The sequence below is a fragment of the Ranitomeya imitator genome, chromosome 1 (assembly GCF_032444005.1).
Source record: "Ranitomeya imitator isolate aRanImi1 chromosome 1, aRanImi1.pri, whole genome shotgun sequence".
In the NCBI taxonomy this organism is placed as follows: domain Eukaryota; kingdom Metazoa; phylum Chordata; class Amphibia; order Anura; family Dendrobatidae; genus Ranitomeya; species Ranitomeya imitator.
Window position 1 is genome coordinate 1,017,822,200 of NC_091282.1, and position 18,984 is coordinate 1,017,841,183.

Here is an 18,984-nt window from a genome sequence, read left to right on the forward strand (position 1 = left end):
GACAAACGTAGGGATGAAATAGATTCAGCAAAGTGAGGCCCGACTTTCTTAACAGAGCGAGGATAGGAAAGATAACTTTGCGGTCTACACAAAACCCTAAAGAAAACCACGCAAAGGGGGCAAAAGACCCTCCGTACCGAACTAACGGCACGGAGGTACACCCTTTGCGTCCCAGAGCTTCCAGCAAAACAATTAGACAAGCTGGACAGAAAAAAATAGCAAACAAATAGCAAAGAAGAACTTAGCTATGCAGAGCAGCAGGCCACAGGAATGATCCAGGGAAAAACAAGTCCAACACTGGAACATTGTCAGGAAGCCAGGATCAAAGCATTAGGTGGAGTTAAGTAGAGAAGCACCTAACGACCTCACCAGATCACCTGAGGGAGGAAACTCAGAAGCCGCAGTACCACTTTCCTCCACAAACGGAAGCTCCCAGAGAGAAACAGCCGAAGTACCACTTGTGACCACAGGAGGGAGCTCTGCCACAGAATTCACAACACATCTCTACAAAAACTGTTAAGAGGAGACTTTGTGCAGCAGGCCTTCATGGTAAAATAGCTGCTAGGAAACCAGTGCTAAGGACAGGCAACAAGCAGAAGAGACTTGTTTGGGCTAAAGAACACAAGGAATGGAAATTAGACCAGTGGAAATCTGTGCTTTGGTCTGATGAGTCCAAATTTGAGATCTTTGGTTCCAACCACCGTGTCTTTGTGCGACGCAGAAAAGGTGAACGGATGGACTCTACATGCTTGGTTCCCACAGTGAAGCATGGAGGAGGAGGTGTGATGGTGTGGGGGTGCTTTGCTGGTGACACTGTTGGGGATTTATTCAAAATTGAAGGCATACTGAACCAGCATGGCTACCACAGCATCTTGTAGCAGCATGCTATTCCATCCGGTTTGCGTTTAGTTAGACCATCATTTATTTTTCAACAGGACAATGACCCCAAACACACCTCCAGGCTGTGTAAGGTTTGGAGTGAGCTGGACCGCAGAGTGAAGGCAAAAGGGCCAACAAGCGCTAAGCATCTCTGGGAACTCCTTCAAGATTGTTGGAAGACTACCTCTTGAAGCTCATCAAGAGAATGCCAAGAGTGTGCAAAGCAGTCATCAAAGCAAAAGGTGGCTACTTTGAAGAACCTAGAATATAATTCCACATGTGTCAATTCATAGTTTTGATGCCTTCAGTGTGAATTTACAATTTTCATAGTCATGAAAATACAGAAAACTCTTTAAATGAGAAGGTGTGTCCAAACTTTTGGTCTGTACTGTATCTCTGTGATTTAAGGGCATAAAAATTCAAAGTTGGAAAATTGAGAAATTTTCAAAATTTTCACCAAATTTCTGTTTTTTTCACAAATAAATGAAGGTAATATCAAAGAAATGTTACCACTATTATGAAGTACAATATGTCACGAGAAGACATTGTCAGAATCATCAGGATCCGTTGAAGATTTCCAGAGTTATAACCTCATAAAGGGACAGTGGTCAGAACTGTAAAAATTGGCCCGGTCGTTAACGTGCAAACCGCCCTTGGGGGTAAAGGGGTTAAGCAGGGGGAGTTGGCGCTGGGCAGGGAATAAAGTTGGAATGACAGAGGCTTCAGCTCTTCAGCCTCATTTGCATATCAATTAAAATGCTGATTTCTAAGTGAGGAATGGACTGACTTTGTAAAGGCATTTATTGGACAAAAAGAGCTACACTGCATGCACATATAAATAGCTTGGGGAGTAGGAGTGAAATCCTGCTGACACATTCCCTTTAATAACTTACATGGAATAGTTCCCATGGTGTATACTTTAGACTGCACATCACAGACAAAGTGAACAGAACCAATAAATTGTACACTAGCAGTAAATTTCATAAATGTTAATAATAAAAGTAATTTCAATAGTTACATAATGCAAACTCACCAATAAATCCTAGCTGTGAAAACTCAAGTATGAGCCACTCATCGGAAGCTTGTTGGGTGGCAAAGTCCTTGATGGATTGGAAATAATCTGGCTTGGCAACAATGTCATCTTCTAACTGTTAAAATACAAAAAAAAATCTTTCAGAAGTACGTAACTCTGGACAGAACTAAGAAAAAAGTTCTCTCCATACCGGAGTTCCATTTTAGGAATTCATATGAAAAACGGATATGTTAGAAAACCGATAGAAACAGGAGCAGATTTTAACCTCTGATTATAATGGTGTCCATCTGGTTTCTGTTCATTTTTTAATGGAACAAAGTGCTGAATGTGATAGCTTTGTTCGGACGGATGCTATTATAGTCAATGAGGATCTTTTGCTTCCATTTACATCTGTTTTGTAATGTAATGGAGAAACAGAGCTCAAAAAACAATTGTTGATACAGCCTAATATGCACAAGGATTAGTACAACACAACAATATAATGTGATATCTGGCCAGTCTATTGTATGCAATACACTTTTAACAAACCCCCCAAAAAAAAGAGAGGCTCACCCTTCTAAAAAGATGAAACATAAAAACCAAAGCGTCCTTGGTAGATCAAAACTACATCACAACTTGAGCTCTTACTACTATCATATAGTATATAGTCCGAACACAGATGAAACAAGTTTTCTTTGTGGTTGTATGTCTGCAAGGGGCGAATAGCTTCTGTGATGCAAAACAAATACGAATACCGTAACTTTTTTATTAACAAAATTTGATTAAAAAAACATTAGCTCAAACTTTGTTTTATTTCCGGATTCTACATTTTGCATTCATTTTTCTTTATACCATCATTGGGGTAGCCATCTTCCTGAGGAAATGCTACAACAGCTGTTGTGAATTCCGCTCTTGGGCTCCCTCCGGTGGTTGTAAGTGGCACTTTTGTGAGTTCTGCTCTTGGGCTCCCTCTTGTGGTTTCAAGTGGTATGGCTGCTCCTTGGAGTTAGCTGTCATCAGCTGCCTCCACTTATCGGCTCTTCTGCTCGGCTATTTAGGTCTGGCTGTTCCTTCAGCTAGTGCCACTTGTAAATGGTTTCTGGATGGATTTACATCTCTTTGGATTTCCCTGTTTTCCTGACCAGTTCAGCAAAGCTAAGTTCTTACTTGCTCTGTTCTGTTCACAGATTGTGGACTTATCCGTTCAGTGCTTTCTATGTTTGTCCAGCTTATCAGTATGAATTAATTCTGTCTTGCTGGAAGCTCTGGGAAGCAGATTTACCCTCCACACCTTTAGTCAGGTGTGGAGATTTTTAGTAAACTCTGCGTGGATTTTTTTGGTGTTTTATACTGACCGCACAGTATTCCATCCTGTCCTATCTATCAAGCTAGACTGGCCTCCTGTGCTAGACCTGGTTTCATTCTGTGTATGTCTTTTCCCTCTCCACTCAGAGTCATTATTTGTGGGGGGCTAATCTATCCTTTGGGGATTTTCTCTGAAGCAAGATAGTTTTCCTGCTTCTATCTTTAGGGGTAGTTAGCTCTTAGGCTGTGACGAGATGCATAGGGAGAGTTAGGAGCATTCCACGGCTGCTTCTAGTGTTGTGTTGAGCTTAGGGACTGCGGTCAGTACAGTTACCACTTCCTTCAGAGCTCATTCCATGTTGCTCCTAGACCACTGCATCATAACAAACAGCATTTTCATAAATTTGCATTGTCGCATGCACCTGGACAAAAGAAAACTCAGCTAAAAAATGCCTCATGGATTTCTATAGGAGATAGTTGTGGGCATGATCACTTAAAAGTGCAGAGGTCACTGCCCAGAGAGGTGAAAGAGATGATCTGTTCCAAATGATGGACCTTTGTTATTCATCTCCAGCTTTATAACAGAGTTGTTACTTTCATTATTTTTAACCTGTAATGAGATCTAGATGTCGGCTATCCTGCCTTCAACACATAAGCTGAAAGTTGACGAGAATATTAGGCTTTTGTGATGGTTCATGCAGTTTATTGTAACTTACGGTACTAAATTTTGCACAAAACACAGCTGACCATAGGACAAATAAAGCATTTTTACTAGTTGTGTCACCACACCTATCCCTTTTTAGATGGTAACCACTTATACGCAGCACTGTGACTGGTTTCAATCATTATTATCTGTTACTCTGTAAGATGTACCTAAGGCGTAGCCAGGATTTTTGGCAATGGACAGACCTGTATATATAAGAGATACTTGGATAAATTGACACATTGTTGAAGCCTTCACATAAAAGCAAGTCTATAATTAACCCATAGAGAGCTAAACAACGTGGCTTTATTGAACAGCTAAAAAAAAAATCACACCCTACTGTATACACACAAAATGTTTCTGGATAATAGCCTACAAAACCAACATACTGTACAGAGGATACACATGGCAAGCACAAACACCATTCATACAGAGGGCACACGGATTAACACATGAAAAAACATGCAACCTATCTAAACTGAATATGTTCATACAGGTTGTAGATTGCTGAGAACAGTCCTCCCAATGTGTCTCATATCAGATGTGTTGTTGCTGAGAAATCCTCTTTTATAACTTTATATAAGTGACTTCTTCCTGGCTCCAGGACGAATGGTGCCTGGAGATAACTCTGCCTCCAGAGCTCCTTTTAAATATAAGTTGGAGTTGCCAGTATAACATAGTAATCACTATTACCATGAAACCTATCTAAACTGAATATGTTCATACAGGTTGTAGATTGCTGAGAACAGTCCTCCCAATGTGTCTCATATCAGATGTGTTGTTGCTGAGAAATCCTCTTTTATAACTTTATATAAGTGACTTCTTCCTGGCTCCAGGACGAATGGTGCCTGGAGATAACTCTGCCTCCAGAGCTCCTTTTAAATATAAGTTGGAGTTGCCAGTATAACATAGTAATCACTATTACCATTGTGATGTGTTATGGCCGCTCTCTGCTCTCCTGACAACTGACATCTGCAGGTTCCTCTCAGTTCCATCTCACAGGCAGGGTTGCAATATTGTTGCAATACAGCAGAGCTGAGAGAGAAGCAAAAATGTGTTTGAAAGCAAATTTAATTTCTCCTGTTCTGTGTACTTGTCTTACACTGATAACTCCTCCTTCATGTAAAATAAGCTCTGGAGGCAGAGTTATCTCTAGGCACCATCACCCCCTCCTCCCGGATCATGGAAGAGGTCACTTATGTAAAGTAAACTGATAAAAGGTAATTTCTCAGCGACACCACAGCTGATATGAAGCACACTGGTATATTAATAGTTTAGATAGGTCAAATGTGGTGACAGATTCCCTTTAGGTTAAAGCCTAGCCACAAAATACCTAATAACATGAATAATGCAGGTAGCACCACAGATCACTAGAATGAGGTTCAGGGGAATATGAAAACAACAGTGGACACGAATGCTCCATTAAAAGGCTAGCAGACAGAAGGATACAACCAGGTAAAGCTTAGAGTAAAGCCTGTTCAATCCAGTGATTGAGGTGGGCCCATGTTAGCTTAAATAAGGTAATAGACATGTTTTTATTTTTGGGCTTTTGGAGAAGTCTGAGAGTGACATTTGATGTTACCATATATTGAAATTTCCTGTATGCTCATGTTAGCCCATGGACTTGATAAAGCACAGGAATATACAATGCCTACCAAGACATAATTAAATGCTTTGAAGCTCAATAAAGGTATGTAATATCGTAATTTATACTACATATCACCAATACACACCATCGTTTATTCTGCCTTTCATAAAATAAATTAATAAATAAATAATGGTTGCATTTTTCTTTCAGGACTCTTGTTGGGCAGGTAGGGCAAGTGTAAGGGGGAGGGATATGAAATATAAGCAGGTGAGCAGTGGAGTACCGCTAATAGCGGCAGACCACATGACCGTGAGTTGGGGGGGTATTAGCCCGACTGATCGAACAATGAGCAGTCCTCTCCCTCCTCCATCATCTCCCTGTGCATCTGAGCTCTGACGTTTCAGTGCAGTGGGCACAATGACATTACTAACTTGCATCCAAGATGCAGAGATTCAGACCACACCCTGCAGTGACCGAAACAGTGGGGGAACAGGAAGAGGCGAGTATTTATTTTAAATTAATGATCACATTGTGGGGGCCATTCTAATATTTGGAGGGCTTCGTGGGGGGGGGGGGGCATTATAGTGCTTGGAGGGCTATTGGGGCCATTATAATGTGTGCTGGCCATTATAAAGTGTGGAGGGTTGTGTGAGATCCATAATATTGTATGGAGGGTTGTGTTGGGGCTATCATACTGTGTTGGAGTCACTGTGAGGGCATCATACTGTGGAACAACTCACTGTGGAAGTACAATACTGTGTTTAGGTGGCACATTTGTTGGCATAATGTTTATGGTGATACTAAAGTGGTATCTTAGTGAGTGGGAACACTAAGGGGCTTCATTAAGAGCAAAAAGAATGCCAAGCTGTGAGCTATACAAATGCTTGAGAAGTTCTTTCCCTGCTACATTTTACATTGCAGTTTTCTTGTTCTCATCTCATCTTACACTCAGTTTTGTGGCTGATTCCAATGCTAGTGTACCTTTGCTTTCCTGTGCTGTAGGAGGGGTTAGATACTACGAAATATGATTTTATAACCATACTAGTAAGTACAATACTGATCATGTAGCGTGAGCCCTGTATATTTTAAGAGAGCAAAATATTTTTCACATGTTACAATTTTTAGTTTTTACATATAACAATCAGTTTATACTATAATGTTAGTTGTTAGCCTGTGTCCACTGAGTCAAACATCTATAATAATATGGCTTCTTTCACATCCCATGGTAGCATCAATTGTCGTCCTTCGTTATCTCCAGGTCTGAAAGTCTAAATGCGTATTTTGCTCCTGTCTATGGTGGATTGAATTGCTAGCTTTCATTCTGATCTTTCAGCTGTGGCATTATTCGACTCCTTGGCTGGAGTCCTGGTAGACGCCCAAAGTCTCTTGGGGACATGGTTGATTGTCTGAGCCAAAAACTTAAGAACCGACACCGCGATCTCTAAATCCTTTCAAATCCCATGTTGATAAAGCCAGATGGACGCCAAACGGGGAAAGAGATTCCACTCATGAAAAAATATGATAAATCTTCCCATTTAACAGCGAGGGTAAGGTCTTTTGTGTCAGTTTTGCCTAGTATGGGATTTATGGCTTTCAATTAAAACAGATTTTACAGAGAATGACAATTTCAATCAGGTTTTTATTCTAAACATATTTCGGTGTTCAATGTGATTATCCATTGAAAAAAAAAATATTACAAGTTTCACTAAAACTAAAGCTTAGAAAATAGGTTAATATTTTACGCTTTCAGCTTTGCTGCATTGCTTTGGGGGCATGGTCATCAGAGACATCACATTTTCATTAGAAGGCAAAAAACTGAATAACTGAGTAAAGTCCCCCATACATGTTAAGCGAACATCAACCGAACTCTCTGATATCAATGGGCTGAGCTGACAGTCTGAAGGTACCGTCACACTAAGCGACACTGCAGCGATACCGACAACGATCCGGATCGCTGCAGCATCGCTGTTTGGTCGCTGGAGAGCTGTCACACAGACAGCTCTCCAGCGACCAACGATCCCGAGGTCCCCGGTAACCAGGGTAAACATCGGGTTACTAAGCGCAGGGCCGCGCTTAGTAACCCGATGTTTACCCTGGTTACCAGCGTAAAAAAAAAAAAAAAAAACACTACATACTTACCTTCTGCTGTCTGTCCCCGGCGCTGTGCTTTCCTGCACTGACTGTGAGCACAGCGGCCGGAAAGCAGAGCGGTGACGTCACCGCTCTGCTTTCCGGCCGCTGGGCTTACACAGGGCAGAGAAGCAGAGCGCCGAGGGACAGACAGCGGAAGGTAAGTATGTAGTGTTTGTTTTTTTTTTACTTTTACGCTGGTAACCAGGGTAAACATCGGGTTACTAAGCGCGGCCCTGCGCTTAGTAACCCGATGTTTACCCTAGTTACCAGCGAACACATCGCTGAATCGGCGTCACACACGCCGATTCAGCGATGTCAGCAGGAAGTCCAGCGATGAAATAAAGTGCTGGACTTTCTGCAGCGACCAACGACATCACAGCAGGATTCTGATCGCTGCTGTGTGTCAAACTGAACGATATCGCTAGCCAGGACGCTGCAACGTCACGGATCGCTAGCGATATCGTTTAGTGTGATGGTACCTTAATGGAGGGCCCTTACGGCTCTCCCCCAACAGATGATTATTTTGTTGTCTGTGAGAGAAGATGTCCCCCGATAAGTCTGCCAGCGGTTCTCTCAAACACAGCACAAAAGTGCTCCGTAATGTGAGTGCTCCGATGTACAGAGGAGTCAGGAGAGATAGCCAAAAAGCAAACACACTGCTAAACTGTCTATAAGCAAAAAAAAAAAACTGGAAAAATCTTTGACATTCCAATATGTCAAACCATAAAAAAAATGTAAAAGAGTATTTCTATAATTTTTTTCTATATAATTTCTTTTCTATATACATTTAATTAATTTTAGGTTCATTCATTGTGTTAAGGATTACTTATACTGTCCTCATACACGTTAGCAGGGTGTGCAATGAGACATGTAGCAAAAGCCACTGTCTTCTTTAAGAAAAGAGGCTGTAAAATTGTAACCTTCTTTTATTGATTGCAGATGTGACAGGAAAGGGTGAAAGTATAGGATGCAATAACAGGAGCATTTCAGAATTTATATCTGCACAGAGCATAAAACACAAATAGTCTACAATACAGTAACATGAGGTAATACAAACTGATGATTACCTACTTAGTACAGCGAACGCATTTATAAACATAGGATTGTAACACATAGATAGTGCTTACCAACTATGCTTAGAGCAGGCTGTTTAATTAAGGAGCATGAAGAGAGTGAATGATGTGGTTTCTCCTAAAGGTACCGTCACACTTTAGCGACGCTGCAGCGATACCGACAACGATCCGGATCGCTGCAGCGTCGCTGTTTGGTCGCTGGAGAGCTGTCACACAGACAGCTCTTCAGCGACCAACGATCCCGAGGTCCCCGGTAACCAGGGTAAACATCGGGTTACTAAGCGCAGGGCCGCGCTTAGTAACCCGATGTTTACCCTGGTTACCATCGTTAAAGTAAAAAAAACAAACGCTACATACTTACCTACCGCTGTCTGTCCCTCGGCGCTGTGCTTTCCTGCACTCACTGTGAGCACAGCGGCCAGAAAGCAGAGCGGTGACGTCACCGCTCTGCTTTCCGGCTGCCCGGCGCTCACAGCCAGACCAGAGAAGCAGAGCGCCGGGGACAGACAGCGGTAGGTAAGTATGTAGCGTTTGTTTTTTTTACTTTAACGATGGTAACCAGGGTAAACATAGGGTTACTAAGCGCGGCCCTGCGCTTAGTAACCCGATGTTTACCCTGGTTACCAGCGAAGACATCGCTGAATCGGCGTTAAACACGCCGATTCAGCGATGTCAGCGGGACCTCAACGATCAAAAAATGGCCCAGGCCATTCCGACACGAGCAGCGATCTCACAGCAGGGGCCTGATCGCTGCTACGTGTCACACATAGCGAGATCGCTACTGAGATCGCTGTTGCGTCACAAAACTTGTGACTCAGCAGCGATCTCGCTAGCGATCTCGCTATGTGTGACGGGGCCTTTAGACGCATGAGGGAACAATGGCTGCTGTTCCCTTCACAGTGTCATAATAAGACCACAAAGCAATAGGAACAATCCCACAATGCCCTAGGAACTTCCCATAACACATTGCAAATTAAACTAGAACCTATGCATTAAACGGCCAGCAGGTGGTGCTGTTACCTTACAATATGAAATATAGGAAGGATTAATACACACAAAAATACAATGTCTGTAATAACGGAGACATAAAAAAAGATTAAACTTTCTAGACATCAATTATATGGCTGGACAGAACATTACTTTTAACTAGATTAGCCAAGGTAAGACCAAAGTGGCTACAACATGTCTCACAGCCTTCTAAAAAACCTCTTGAAATTACTGACAATCATCACTGGAAATTGTAATAAAAAGGTATGTTAATTGCTCAAAGTAAATGAAGTATATTGAGAAATGCTTAGGTATGTAGGTCTCAACAAGGCCATGATATTGCAAATGAGTCATGAAGTGGCATACATTAATATTTAACATTCTAAAGGGATTTTCCTACAATTGACATTTATCAACTCTTAACGCCACAGGAAAAGGCAGGAGAGCGTGTGCCAAAAGTTGGTGATGTCTACTCGCTGGGTTACCCCATTGATCACTAGAATGGGTGGGGTGTCCCAAGACCCTGTTCCTCCTAACTGCACAAACCTATGTGAGGAAGAGTTTGAATGTAGTGGGGGGTGGGGGGGTGTCCTGTATGTGTCCTGCAGCTTACTGTCAATCAAAGGGAAGCTACCTGATAATCAAGCCAAGTAGGAAGAATCTGGAGAGGTGGTGCTCAGAAGGTGCTTTGCCTGGCTTGTTTCAAAACAGTTTTATCTGAAAAGCTTTGATGTTGCATAGACAATGGTTAAAATTCGATGCCGTGACCGTAGTAATGATCTGTTTTATTGTAAGATAACTGGTTCATAAAAATAATCCATCAAAATAATTTTCATTTCTATTCGTCAAGTGAATATGCTCAGACAGTGCACAGCATGCATTTAAGAGTTTCCAGGAAATTATGTTTCCTGTCTGAAAATCCACTCCAATGTTCTAGCCACTAGGGGTTTCACTTCTTACTTGCATTCAATTGCCTGTTGTCATGTGAAATCACTCTTTAGCAGCAGAGATGGATTACAAGAGGGAGGTCATGTCTTTGTTACTTCTCCTGGTCGCCTATCAGCCCAACTCCAGACAGGCATAGTAGAGACGTGGGGCAAGTATCTGATTGGAGTACAAGGCCGGATTGCCAAATCAGTGTGTCACGTTCCTAATATGAACTTTGATGCATGAACTGGTCGCGGGTCTCCAGATTCCACCTTGACAACCTTATGAATGCCTAAGAGGATGTGAAGTATGAATTGCGATAGATGGGGGAAAAAAGTCCGCTGGTCTATGGCCATTTCACCTGACTCATGCACGCTTCCATAAAAGGCCTTCAGGAAATGTGCATGTGACACACGAAATTGCCATAGGCCAGTGGACGTCATTCCGCTTAGAACTAATAGTCGCTATTTTTACTGACATTGGACTTTTTGCATTCATGTATTTGATCATTCATTTACGGTACTTGTGCCACTGGAAGTTAGGCTCCATTCACATGTCCCCATTCCATTTTAGGAACATTTGATTAGCAACAGACAAATGGAATATGTGCTTCTGATTGCATATCAAATGCAAAAGATAAGAGGTGGCCCACTGATTATTAGGAGATTCGTCTAATGTCAATTTTTTACGGCTGGAAAAAAAGTCTGACATGTAGAACATTTTATTCCATTCCAAAAGAATGAAGATAATAAAAAGAAAAAACAGATGGACCCTAGGACAATCAATGGGGCATATCTGCTTCTATTTGCATAATTGATGTGAAGGATCACTAAAGGTACCTTCACACTCGGCGACGCTGCAGCGATACCGACAACGATGTCGATCGCTGCAGCATCGCTGTTTGGTCGCTGGAGAGCTGTCACACAGACAGCTCTCCAGCGACCAACGATCCTGAGGTCCCCGGGTAACCAGGGTAAACATCGGGTTACTAAGCGCGGGGCCGCGCATAGTAACCCGATGTTTACCCTGGTTACCAGCGTAAAAGTAAAAAAAACAAACACTACATACTTACCTTCCGCTGTCTGTCCCCGGCGCTCTGCTTCTCTGCACTCCTCCTGCACTGGCTGTGAGCACAGCGGCCGGAAAGCAGAGCGGTGACGTCACCGCTCTGCTTTCCGGCTGACCGACGCTCACAGCCAGTGCAGGAGGAGTGCAGAGAAGCAGAGCGCCGGCGACAGACAGCTGAAGGTAAGTATGTAGTGTTTGTTTTTTTAACGTTTACGCTGGTAACCAGGGTAAACATCGGGTTACTAAGCGCGGCACTGCGCTTAGTTACCCGATGTTTACCCTGGTTACCAGTGGAGACATCGCTGGATCGGTGTCACACACGCCGATCCAGCGATGTCTGCAGGGAGTCCAGCGACGAAATAAAGTTCTGGACTTTCCTCAGCGACCAACGATCTCCCAGCAGGGGCCTGATCGTTGGTCGCTGTCACACAGAACGATTTCCTTAACGATATCGTTGCTACGTCACAAAAAGCAACGATATCGTTAACGATATCATTATGTAACATACATAGTTAGTAAGGCCGAAAAAAGACATTTGTCCATCCAGTTCAGCCTATATTCCATCATAATAAATCCCCAGATCTACGTCTTTCTACAGAACCTAATAATTGTATGATACAATATTGTTCTGCTCCAGGAAGACATCCAGGCCTCTCTTGAACCCCTCGACTGAGTTCGCCATCACCACCTCCTCAGGCAAGCAATTCCAGATTCTCACTGCCCTAACAGTATAGAATCCTCTTCTATGTTGGTGGAAAAACCTTCTCTCCTCCAGACGCAAAGAATGCCCCCTTGTGCCCGTCACCTTCCTTGGTATAAACAGATCCTCAGCGAGATATTTGTATTGTCCCCTTATATACTTATACATGGTTATTAGATCGCCCCTCAGTCGTCTTTTTTCTAGACTAAATAATCCTAATTTCGCTAATCTATCTGGGTATTGTAGTTCTCCCATCCCCTTTATTAATTTTGTTGCCCTCCTTTGTACTCTCTCTAGTTCCATTATATCCTTCCTGAGCACCGGTGCCCAAAACTGGACACAGTACTCCATGTGCGGTCTAACTAGCGATTTGTACAGAGGCAGTATAATGCTCTCATCATGTGTATCCAGACCTCTTTTAATGCACCCCATGATCCTGTTTGCCTTGGCAGCTGCTGCCTGGCACTGGCTGCTCCAGGTAAGCTTATTATTAACTAGGATCCCCAAGTCCTTCTCCCTGTCAGATTTACCCAGTGGTTTCCCATTCAGTGTGTAATGGTGATATTGATTCCTTCTTCCCATGTGTATAACCTTACATTTATCATTGTTAAACCTCATCTGCCACCTTTCAGCCCAAGTTTCCAACTTATCCAGATCCATCTGTAGCAGAATACTATCTTCTCTTGTATTGTATGTGTGACGGTACCTTTATTCCATGTCTGTTCCTAAGATATCATAGGCAAATGAAATATCCGAACAGACATATGAACATTAAGCGTTTCATCATCATCATCATCATCATCATTATTATTATTATTATTTTTTATTTATATAGCACCATTGATTCCATGGTGCTGTACATGAGAAGGGTTACATACAAATTACAGATATCACTTACAGTAAGCAAACTAACAATTACAGACTGATACAGAGGGACGAGGACCCTGCCCTTGAAGACTTACATTCTACAATTATGAATTGTAACCATATTTATAGGCAATATTGATATGTATTTGATGAAGCTGAAAGGTAAAACTAGTCGGGTCTAGCTCGCTATCCTGTGTTTCTAACCGATGTACTGTCCTGCACACTTGCAAAGCATTTATCCTGCAAGTGAAATAAAATAGTGAGGGATATCCGCTTAAATCTGGTCTCATGCCGTTCAAGAGTACATTGTGCCAAGATAAGAGGTAAACATAGAGCAGTTAGTGTACCGTCACACAGTGGCATTTTGATCGCTACGACGGCACGATTCGTGACGTTCCAGCGATATAGTTACGATCTCGCAGTGTCTGACACGCTCCTGCGATCAGGGACCCCGCTGAGAATCGTACGTCGTAGCAGATCGTTTGAAACTTTCTTTCGTCATCTAATGTCCCGCTGTGGCGGCATGATCGCATGGTGTAACAAAGGTGTGCACGATATTGTATACGATGTGCGCATAGTAACCAACGGCTTCTACATCGCACATACGTCATGAAATTATCGCTCCAGCGTCGTACATTGCAAAGTGTGACAGCAGTCTACGACGCTGGAGCGATATTGTTACGATGCTGGAGCGTCACGGATCGTGCCGTCGTAGCGATCAAAATGCCACTGTGTGACGGTACCCTTAGGGTATTGCAGCAAGAAAACAAAATTGAGACACTGATACATGTCATCGTAACCCTCCATTCAAAAACAGGGGTTGTTCCCCCACCTCCTCAAACCTATTTGTTAAATCGCCACTCCAGTTTTTTTTTTCAGTGCTGGAATGGTGCTACTAATATAACTTTCCTGTCCCTAATCCTATACTTACCAGCCGCGATCTTCAGCTGTTCCTGGAGCTACTCTTGGTGGTCTACAGCAGCTTGTTACCTGCTGAATCGCTCCAGAAGTCACAACTCAATGTAAGCCTTGAGAGGAAGAACGAGACTCTCAGACTTAAGCCGAGGAGTTCAATGCAAGAAACTCGGACGAGTCTCTCGCATCAAGTCCCGGCACTGCCGCCAGCACTCGGGACCGGCGCGTGAGGCTGCATAGAATTACATGTAGCCACAAATTTCGGTCCTGAGTGCCGGGACTTGATGCGCGAGTTTCTCGCATTGATCTCGCAAATGTGACACCGGCCTTACATTTGAGATCTTGTGACGGTTACATCTTACTTCCGGTCAGAAGTTGCGGTTGCAACAAGGAGGTATGTGACCAGAGCAGTACTGGGAAGAGTAGAAGATAGGGGCTTGTGAGTATAAGACTAGGCTTAGGGAACTTAGATTAGTAGCGCCACTCTAGCACTGAAAAAAGTAAAAATGCTGGTGTGATACTTTAATACTTTCAAGCCTGTCCCGAGCAGGTTCACCAAATATGGATGCCTTCTGAGTTTCATGGTCTCCGTAGCAGCCTCCATTGCAAGATTCATTTTCAATACATTTGATAAAAGGATGATGGCTTCTGAGAAGCCAATTCCCATCTAGTAATATGTAGCTTTAGGCATTAACTGTGACCCGGAAAGAAATGTTTAGCAATTCTGCCTCTGATATCTAGAGCAAGGAGTCTCTGTAGTAAGGAGAAATCCAGATCCACGTATATACATTATAATATATTATACATACACACACACACAGTGTATATTATAACAAACGTGAAAGTCATTGCTGAACATTTAGGCAAGCTATAAGAGAGAACATTAAATAAGATGAAATAAAAGCTGACAGCACAGAGGGGACCCTGTGACATGTAAAAAAAAATTCAAGCAGGAAGATACGGAAAAGTCATAAGTTACCTGCAAATAATATGTGCCTTTTGGCTGTGTATATAACATAAGGAAGCTGAAGTCTAGGTTTTGTTTTGTTCTCCACCTAGAAAAGGAAAAGAAATATTATTTTAACCGTTTCTGCAACCTTCCTAACTTATTTGCTACAAACTGAATTTCAACTCCATGGCTTGAGTAATAAGTTAGATGAAAGCTAGGGAAATGTATACTGTGGATAAAGGAAAGCTCTGAGAACCATCAAAATAAAAAAAAAACTTGGTGTGCATTGGCACTGCCATAGTTACTGACAGCGGTCAATCACAGGCTGAGAAGGATCATTCATTTTTGTTACTGGCTTGATTGAATGTGTGATCAGGCAGGTAGTGATGCAATGACGCTTTATATTGTGTGAATATCGACTTATATTGCATGCGACTTATTATTATTATTTATTTATATAGCACCATTGATTCCATGGTGCTGTACATGAGAAGGGGTTACATACAAGTTACAAATATCACATACAGTAAACAAACTAACAATGACGGACTGATACAGAGGGGCGAGGACCCTGCCCTTGCGGGCTTACATTCTACAGGATTATGGGGAAGGAGACAGTAGGTTGAGGGTTGCAGGAGCTCCGGTGTTGGTGAGGCGGTAGCTCCGGTGTTGGTGAGGCGGTAGCTCCGGTGCTGGTGAGGCGGTAGCTTCGATAGTGATGATGCAGCAGCGGTGTCAGTGCAGGCTGTAGGCTTTCCTGAAGAGATGAGTTTTCAGGTTCCGTCTGAAGGATCCGACTGTGGTTGATAGTCGGACGTGTTGGGGCAGAGAGTTCCAGAGGATGGGGGATATTCGGGAGAAGTCTTGGAGGCGATTGGATGAGGAGCGAATAAGTGTGGAGGAGAGAAGGAGGTCTTGGGAGGACCGGAGGTCACGTGAGGGAAGATAGCGAGAGATTAGTTCAGAGATATATGGAGGAGACAGGTTGTGGATGGCTTTGTAGGTCAGTATTAGCAATTTGAACTGGATACGCTGAGGGAATGGGAGCCAGTGAAGAGATTTGCAGAGTGGCGAAGAGGAGGAGTAGCGAGGAGAGAGATGGATTAGTCGGGCAGCAGAGTTAAGGATGGACTGGAGAGGTGCAAGGGTGTTAGCAGGGAGGCCACAGAAAAGGATGTTGCAGAAGTCAAGGCGGGAAATGATGAGGGCGTGCACAAGCATTTTAGTAGATTGGGGGTTGAGGAAAGGACGGATCCTGGAGATATTTTTGAGCTGGAGGCGACAGGAGGTGGAAAGAGCTTGGATGTGTGGTTTGAAGGACAGGGCAGAGTCGAAGGTTACTCCGAGGCAGCGGACTTCGGGTACAGGGGAAAGCATGATGTCATTGACTGCGATAGATAGGTCAAGTAAGGAAGATTTGTGGGATGGAGGAAAGATGATGAGTTCAGATTTGTCCACATTGAGTTTGAGGAAGCGAGAGGAGAAGAAGGAGGATATGGCTGATAGGCACTCTGGGATTCTGGACAGCAGAGCGGTGACGTCTGGGCCAGAGAGGTAGATCTGAGTGTCGTCAGCATAGAGATGGTACTGGAATCCATGGGACTTTATGAGTTGTCCCAAGCAAAGTGTATAGATTGAGAAGAGTAGGGGTCCTAGAACAGAGCCTTGGGGGACTCCAACAGAGAGGGGGTGGTATGAGGAGGTAGTATGGGAGTGGGAGACGCTGAATGTGCGGTTGGAAAGGTACGAGGCGATCCAGGATAGGGCGAGGTCTTTGATGCCAATGGAGGAGAGCATCTGCAGTAGGAGGCAGTGGTCAACTGTGTCGAAAGCAGAGGACAGGTCTAGAAGGAGGAGTACAGAGTATTGTCCAGTAGCTTTGGCGGTAAGTAGGTCGTTAGTGATTTTGGTCAGGGCAGTCTCAGTTGAGTGATGGGGGCGGAAACCAGATTGTAGATTGTCGTACAACAAGTTAGATGAGAGGTGGGAGGAGAGTTCAGCATGGACGTGCTGCTCCAGGAGTTTGGAAGCAAATGGGAGCAGCGATATTGGGCGATAGCTGGACATAGCAGTTGGATCGAGGGTTGGCTTTTTAAGGATAGGCGTGATTGTGGCATGTTTGAACGCAGAGGGGAAGGTGCCAGAAGTTAGTGATAGGTTGAAGAGGTGGGTTAGGGATGGGATAAGTGTGGTGGTGAGGTTGGGGAGGAGGTGGGATGGGATGGGGTCGAGCGCACAGGTGGTGAAGTGGGATTTGGAGAGGAGACAATTAAGTCCCCCTTCAGTGATGTTGGATAGGGAGGTTATGGGGTTTGGGCATTGGTCTGGTATACAAAGGGGTTGTGGTGGTTGAACAATAAAGTCTTGCCTTGTCTGGTCGATCTTATTTTTAAAGTGTGTGGCAAAGTCCTCAGCAGAGATGAGGGAGGTTGGAGGGGTCTTATTGGGAGACCAATTATTGTCTGGTGACATCATTTAAGTCTGTCACCACCAAAATTCAAAATTAACCTCTTTACCCCCAAGGGTGGTTTGCACGTTAATGACCGGGCCAATTTTACAATTCTGACCACTGTCCCTTTATGAGGTTATAACTCTGGAATGCTTCAACGGATCCCAGTGATTCTGACACTGTTTTCTCGTGACATATTGTACTTCATGATAGTGGTAAAATTTCTTTGATATTACCTGCGTTTATTTGTGAAAAAAATTAAAATTTGGCAAAAATTTTGAAAATGTTGCAATTCTCCACATTTGAATTTTTATGCCCTTAAATCACAAAGATATGTCACACAAAATACTTAATAAGTAACATTTCCCACATGTCTACTGTACATCAGCACAATTTTGGAGCCCAAATTTTTTTGTTAGGGAGTTATAAAGGTTAAAAGTTGACCAGCAATTTCTCATTTTTGCAAAATCATTTTTTTTTTTTAGGGACCACATCACATTTGAAGTCATTTTGGGGGACTTTATGATAGAAAATAACCAAGTGTGACACCATTCTAAAAACTGCACCCCTCAATGTGATCAAAACCACATTCAAGAAGTTTATTAACCCTTCAGGTGTTTCACAGGAATTTTTGGAATGCTTAAAAAAAAATGAACATTTAACTTTTTTTCACAAAAAAATTACTTCAGCTCCAATTTGTTTTATTTTACCAAGGGTAACAGGAGAAATGGGACCCCAAAAGTTGTTGCACAATTTGTCCTGAGTACGCCGATACCCCATATGTGGGGGTAAAACACTGTTTGGGTGCATGGCAGAGCACGGAAGGGAAGGAGTGCCGTTTGACTTTTCAATGCAAAATTGACTGGAATTGAGATGGGACGCCATGTCGCGTTTGGAGAGCCCCTGATGTGCCTAAACAGTGGAAACCCCCAATTCTAACTGAAACCCTAACCCAAACACACCCCTAACCCTAATCCAACCCCTAACCCTAATCGCAACCCTAACCACACCCCTAACCCTAAATCCAACCATAACCCTAACCACACCCCTAACCTTAATCCCAACCGTAAATGTAATCCAAATCCTAACCCTAGCCCCAACCGGAAAATGGAAATAAAAACATTTTTGCAATTTTTTATTTTTTCCCTAACTAAGGGGGTGATGAAGGGGGTTTGATTTACTTTTAGAGCGGGTTTTATGATTGACAGCCGTTACACACTATAAAAGACGCTTTTTATTGCAAAAAATATTTTTTGCGTTACTACATTTTGAGAGCTATAATTTTTCCATATTTTGGTTCACAGAGTCATGTGAGGCCTTGTTTTTTTGCGGGACGAGTTCACGTTTTTACTGGTAACATTTTCGGGCATAAGATAATAATACCAAAGAATTTGTGATTGCAATCATTTTCAGGAAGAAACTGAGTATT

The 18,984-nt window shown here is 43.0% G+C and overlaps 1 protein-coding gene across 1 annotated transcript in view; it reads right to left on the reverse strand.

Annotated features, from left to right (window-relative positions):
* Positions 1–18,984, reverse strand: part of MGAT4D (MGAT4 family member D) — a 279,960-nt gene that overhangs the window by 128,330 nt on the left and 132,646 nt on the right. The window contains exons 7-8 of the mRNA XM_069743979.1: positions 15,137–15,212; positions 1,913–2,027 (exon numbers count right to left, since the gene is read on the reverse strand). Coding sequence (XP_069600080.1) covers positions 1,913–2,027; positions 15,137–15,212 — 191 coding nt within the window. The remainder of the gene's footprint in view (positions 1–1,912; positions 2,028–15,136; positions 15,213–18,984) is intronic.